The following is a 6,822-nucleotide window of genomic DNA, read 5'->3' as shown; positions in this document are numbered from 1 at the left end:
ATTAGCGGGGATTACTGAAAATTGAAGTTTGTCCTTCATCAAAAAAATAACATTCCATATATATTATCTTACTAATCATTTCTTGAATTAACAACCTAAATTTACTGCAAATCCACACATTCATAATCACACTTAATCCAAATGCGGTAGATGAATAAACAAATTTAAAAAGTGGGAAAAGAAAGAGAAGACATTCAGTACTTCTTCTTTGTTCAGCAGCAATAGTAAATACATATGAACACGGCCGGCCCTGAGAATTTTGAGGCCATAGGCAACCAATGATTACGAGGCCCTTAAGCATCATTTTTTACAAATGTAATACTACTTTAAAAATGGATATGGTGGGTGTTAAAAATAATTTTTTTTACAAAAGGACCACAACTTAAAAATGTATACATAGGATTGCTAGTAAAAGTATATATGGAATTTTAAAAACTTCTCTATGAAAATTTACCCACCTCAGTAAGATTGCTAAAATTTTAACTTTGTAGATTCGTAATCCAATTTTTTATCGTTGGAATGTATACCACTGGACATTTTATCATTTACCCAAAAGGCCACCCCTGTAGAGCGAACAAATCTACAACTCTGAAGGGAAATATCAAAGTATGGAGGATGTTTATGAAAATTAAACATAAATAACACGTTAAACATAAATTAAACCATTTGTGAACAAGGTTGGGAGTCTTGGGACAATGATCAAGTTTAAATTTTCAACTTATCACAGATGACAAATTCCCCAATGGCATATCCATGTTAATTCGAAACAAAACAACAACAAATAGGTTTCATTTGCAATCAGTTTTGCTAACCTGGTGCTTGCAATCAGTTCTGTTCAATTCTTAACTTCTTAAGAGGTATATGGGGTAGCCTATATGGGCTATGAATAATATACAGTTAATCAATATGAGCCTCTGTTTCAAAAAAAAAAAAGTCCAAAAATAATATTTAGGCCCAACAATGACCTATCTTCAACGTCTTCAACCTGCAATATAGAAACTTTTGCTGTTGCAACAATGACATCTACTAGATAAGGCCAGAAAATCAGGGGGCCCAGAAAATCAGAGGCCCTAGGCGGTTGCCTTGTCTGCCTTATGCCAGGGTCGACACTATATATGAAATTCAGTAATTCACCAGCCAGCAAAGCAACTGACTACCCAGAAATTTTGACACGATAAAGAAATTGACCTGAAAATGCAAAATAGGTAATGATGCTACCAAAAAATAGTACCTGAATGATCTCGAACTGGATGATCGAACTTCAAGATTGGATGAACACAAACGATCTTCGAATACCTGAAACAAAGGCAACGAGGGTGTATTCGTCGCCCCTCCAATGCTTAAGTTAGATAGGAAATTTAGTGCATGAGATTATAAACTGGAGATAATGAAAAAGTACCTCAAGAATGAGCTCAGGTTATGTATTTATAGGTGCCGATGATAGAGTCTGATAAGTGTGTTCTTACACACTTATTTAGGTCACAAACATGACTTAATCACGAGCAAAATGATTGAATTGTGACTTAATTTCGTTACAGTTTTGATTATAGGGAACAACGATGAACATGGTGAAATTCAAGAGAAAATACGCGAAAAAGACTAAAATGACGCAAGGTGAAAGTTTAGGGACCAAGGTGCAATTATCCAAAAGTTGACCTGATGAACAAATCAAGAAATTGATTGAGCCAAATGCCAATTGATGATATCTTGGGATGATGGAATGGAAAGAATGAAGAAAAGATGCTAAAAAGTGAAAAATTCAAGTAGAGGGACCAAATTGGAGAAAATGAAAGTTAGAGTCTACCATGCGGCCGCATGGTAGAACTCTCGTACGGTTGTACGAGCAAGTGCAGAGAATTTTGGAGACAGCATGGCATAACCATGCGGCCGCACAGATTAAAGCCATGCGGTCGCATGGTAGGTTTTCGACGCGAAAATTTTACTTGTACGATTGAAACTCTTTTGGTCATCGAATTTTCACGCGATATAACTACCAAAATATGTCCAGAAAGGGCAAAACGTAATTGGAGGCAGAAAAACACTTCTTGGAGAGGATTTTGAGTGCAAGAACAAAGATTGGAACGAAGAGCTTCAAGATTTCTTCAAGATTTCATAACCCGGTAATGTCTTTTATTCAAAACCTGATGTATTTTGTTATTTTATCTATGTTAGGCTAGATTCTCATGTGCTAGGAGATCGATGTAACATGTCATTAGATCTTTAATTTTCTAGTTTTGCAATTTGACTTTAAGACATATTTCTATTGTTTTGAATGATTTAAATGCAATTATTATTTCCGCAATTAAGGGCCCGTAATTGTGTGAGTTTGGGTGATTTATTCTTGCATTCGAGAGAATTGGTATATATTCAACATAATATAAATCATCGTAGAGTCTAATAGGGGATAGAAATATACCGATATGCCCTACGTAAATCTTTAAGTGTTCATAAAATTGCATGCATTTTTACATATGCATTTGTCATAGAAATATAGACAGGTGGTTTGTAAAAATAAGTTCGATACATCTCAAAAGAGAGTATTGGATAGACTTAGGAATATTGATTCGTCAACAATTGAAGTGTGTTGTCATATTGTGAAACTAGGGTTTAAAGTGATAATTGCATGGGAAATCGTGATCCTAGTGTGTTTAAATTCTATTGATTACAACAACGTGTGTTCTCAAAATTTGATTTCATTCTAGAGTGTTAAAATATTGCTTTGCATATTAATTTCAATTTAATCATAAAATTCGCATAATTAGAGTTTCTTTCTAAAATCAGGGTCTAATTAAGTCTACATTCACTTTGGTAATTTAGTTTCGGTTAAGGCTACGATAGATTAATTTTGAACTAATCAATCTCTGTAGGACGATATTCGGACTCATTTAATCCACTTTACTACTTGTTAACGAACTATACACTTGCGATAGTTTTAAATCGAAAGAAAATATTTTGTGAACAAGTTTTTGACATCGTTGCCGGAGATTAAGTTTAGTTTAATTTTATTCTTCTAGGCACTAATTCGAACTTCAATTTTTATTTTGCTAGTATAATTTTGTTTTTATTTCTATTTTAGGTGATTATCCTTTATTTGTGTTTTTGTTATTTAAATTGTTTGAATCTCAGTGCTCGTACTGGTTTGTCTTTCAATTTGCATGCCACGATCGACTGGAGGAGAATTGATTCCAGCTGATTCCGAAATCGAGCGCACCTTTCATCGACTACAAAGAGATCACCGAGAAGCACAAGTACAAATGGCTAACGAACTGAATAATCCCATTATTCAAGCTAATGAAGGAGAGCCAATGGACGAAGGAAACGAGATTTTGGGAGATTTCTTGACTCCACAAGTAATTCAAAGTCAATCCAGAATAGTGTATCCACCGTTTGGGTAGCCAAATTTCCAGTTGAAGACAAATGTGATACAGCTATTTCAAAATGGACATCAGTTCTGTGGCAAAGCCGAGGAGAATCCACATACACACATATCTTGATTTTTGGATATGTGCCAACATTTTAGATATCAAGGGATTTCGGACGACACTATTAGGCTAAGGCTGTTTCCACACACACTACGAAACAGAGCACTTGAATGGATTTCTTCCAGTTGCAAATATTACTACATGGAACGAGTTGGCACACAAATTCTGCACAAAGTTTTTCTCACCAGCCAAGATAGCGAAGCTGAGACATGACATATCAGTATTCAATCAAGGAGAAATCGAATCATTTGACGAAGCTTGGAACGGATTCAAGAACATGCTTCGAAAGTGCTCTCAACATGGGTTTGACAAAAAGACTCAAATCCGATTCTTCTACACAGAGTTACTTCCATACCACAAGAGCATGGTGGATTCAGCATCAGATGGCTCAATATCCACACGAACAGTTGATAGGGCATTGGAATTATTTGAAAGAATGGCCACATCAGCCATGTGATCTTCTGAGAGGGTGGTTCCAAGAAAAACTCTGGGAGTCTTCGAGGTAGATACTTATTCAGTAATATCTGCAAAAATTGACTCTCTGTCTCACAAGGAGGAAATCATATCACAAGCAGCACAAGCAAAAAAGAGCAATCGCGAGAAATGTGGAGCTGAGTATAAAACATCGAAATGCCCAATACTCATGTGAGGAACTGAGCAAGCAAACTATGCACAGTGGGGACAACACCAACAACACAATCAATATGGAGAAACTTTCATTCCCAGTTGGAAGAAGCATCCCAACTTCTCTTGGAGCAACCAGAATTAAAATAGGCGACAGGGGTAATTTCAACAACAAGAGAAGAGGTCTCAGTTGGAAGATATGATAGGAAAATTCATAGAGAAAGCCGAAGCTACATTTCAAAATCAAAATGCAGCCATCAAAAATTTGGAAACTTAGGTGGGGCAGTTAGCCATCTCATTTACTGGTAGAACGCTGGGTAACTTGCCTAGTAACGCAGAAATCAATCCCAAAGAGCAAGCCAAGACCATTACAACTCGAAGTGGAGTACAACTGTCTGAAATCCATGTTAAGAGACCGGGTGTGATTGTAGAGACATCTTCTCCTGCTAAAGAAGAGATTGTTGTATAGGATGAACAACCAAAGGAATCAACTCTAAAGGAAAATTTAAAAAAGTCATAGGATAAGGCCAAACTCATAGTCAACCCATACGAGCCTCCGATTTCCTTTCCACAGCGGTTGAAGAAGCAAAAATTGGAGCAACATTACAAAAAATTCATAGAAGTCTTCAAAAAGCTTCATATCAACATCCCACTAGCCGATACACTATTCCAAATGCCCAGCTGCTCGAAGTTTCTCAAAGATATTATATCAAACAAATGCAAGCTGGAAGACAATGAGATAGTGATGCTGAAAGAGAAATGTAGTGCCAGAATCCAGAGAAAGCTCCCACCAAAACTGAAGGATCTAGGGAGTTTTACTGTCTCTTACACTATTGGTGAAGTTTTTTTCGATAGAGCATTATGTGACCTCGGTGCAAGAATTAATTTAATATCTCTGTCTGTTTTTAGGAAACCTGACTTGGGAGAAGTTAAAGCGACTACTGTGACACTTCAGCTGGCCGACAGGTCACTGACACATCCTAGAGGAATAATTGAAGATGTGCTTATCAAAGTTGAGAAGTTCATATTCCTAACGAATTTTCTTATCTTGGATATGGAAGAAGACAAGGACGTCCCATTAATACTTGGCAGACCATTTCTGGCAACAGGGAGAGCGATAATTGATGTCCATAGGGGGCAGTTGATCTTAAGATTGGGAGAGGAGCAGATATTGTTCAATGTTTTCAAGGCCATGAAACTGCCAATAGAATCAGATAGCTGTTAGCAGGTTGACATCATTGACAAGGCAGTACAAAAAACATTCTTACTTCATGGCCCATCTAATGCCTATGAGGCATGCATTGTACAATTCCAATCAGTCCAGTCAGATTCTCTTGAAGTTGAAACATATGCAAGGTTTATGGAGACCAACCCACCATACACCCGAAAGAGACACTTCGAGGAACTAAGGACGGGAAATGCAAAGCCACTGCCCTCCATCCAATAGCCGCCAGTTTTAGAACTCAAGTAACTACTGCCACATCTCAAATATGCATATTTGAGGAAGTCAGATACACTTCCAGTAATAATTTCAAACACAGTTAGTGAGGTGGAGGAAGAAAAATTGCTCAGGGTACTCAAAGAGAACAAGACGGCAATTGGGTGGACAATAGCTGACATTAAAGGGATCAACCCTTCTCTGTGTATGCATAAAACTCTAATGGAAGAAAATTGCAAGCCAAGTATAGAGGGTTAGAGAAGATTGAATCTGAACATGAAGGAAGTAGTCAGGGCAGAGATATTGAAATTACTGGATGCAGGAATTATCTACCCATTTTCAAACAATGTATGGATCAGTCCAGTTCAAGTGGTACCGAAAAAAGAGGGAATCACAGTGGTGAAAAATGAGAAGAATGAATTAATTCCCACCAGAACAATGACGGGATGGAGAGTTTGCATCGATTATCGCAAACTAAACACAGCTACACGAAAGGATCACTTCCCACTTCCATTCATTGATCAGATGTTGGAGAGGTTGGCTGGACATTCATACTACTGCTTCCCTGATGGATACTCGGGCTACAATCAGATACCTGTCACACCAGATGATCAGGAGAAGACCACTTTCACTTGCTCCTACGGTACTTTTGCATATCGCAGGATGTCTTTTGGTCTTTACAACGCTCCAACCACATTTCAGAGGTGTATGACAGCAATATTCTCTGATATGATTGAAAGGTTTATCGAGGTTTTCATGGACGGCTTCTCAATGTTTGGATCTTTGTTTGATGAATGTTTATAACACCGAAATTTGGTCTTACAGAGATGCAAGGAGACTAACCTGGTTTTAAATTGGGAGAAATGCCACTTTATGGTGCAGGAAGGCATTGTACTCAGGCATTGGATTTCAGAAAAAGGAATTGAAGTGGACAAGGCAAAAATTCAAGTTATTGAGAAGTTACCACCACCTACATCAGTTAAAGGGGTTAGCAGCTTCTTGGGACATGCAGGGTTCTACAGGAGATTTATAAAAGATTTCTCAAAGATCACTAAGGCGCTATGCAATATGCTAATGAAGGACGTAACCTTTGAGTTTAATGAAGAATGTCACGCAGCATTCAACACTTTAAAGGAGAAGCTCACAACAGCACCAGTAATTGCAGCACCAGACTGGGAACTGCCTTCTGAATTAATGTGTGATGCCAGTGATCATGCCATGGGTACAGTATTAGGATAGCGGAAGAACAAGATTTTTCATGTGATCTACTATGCAAGT

At 37.6% G+C, this 6,822-nt stretch overlaps 1 protein-coding gene across 1 annotated transcript; it reads left to right on the top strand.

Annotated features, from left to right (window-relative positions):
- Positions 1-4,779: 4,779 nt before the first annotated feature.
- LOC111400749 lies at positions 4,780-5,331 on the top strand. The gene is made up of 2 exons (XM_023028136.1): positions 4,780-5,072; positions 5,199-5,331. Exons 1-2 carry the CDS (start codon positions 4,780-4,782, stop codon positions 5,329-5,331), a joined length of 426 nt encoding a protein of 141 aa, XP_022883904.1.
- Positions 5,332-6,822: the final 1,491 nt, after the last annotated feature.

This window comes from Olea europaea, chromosome 10 (assembly GCF_002742605.1).
Source record: "Olea europaea var. sylvestris chromosome 10, O_europaea_v1, whole genome shotgun sequence".
Classification (NCBI taxonomy): Eukaryota; Viridiplantae; Streptophyta; class Magnoliopsida; order Lamiales; family Oleaceae; genus Olea; species Olea europaea.
The sequence above is the reverse complement of the archived record's forward strand: the minus strand, read 5'-3'. Positions and strand labels throughout refer to the sequence as shown.

Excerpts from the sequence above, each read along its gene's own strand:
- LOC111400749 (XM_023028136.1), top strand. The coding sequence starts at position 4,780 with ATGCCCAGCTGCTCGAAGTTTCTCAAAGATATTATATCAAACAAATGC. Across the intron at positions 5,073-5,198 it reads ACACTTCAGCTGGCCGACAG|ACCATTTCTGGCAACAGGGA; the intron begins GTCACTGACACA and ends AATACTTGGCAG.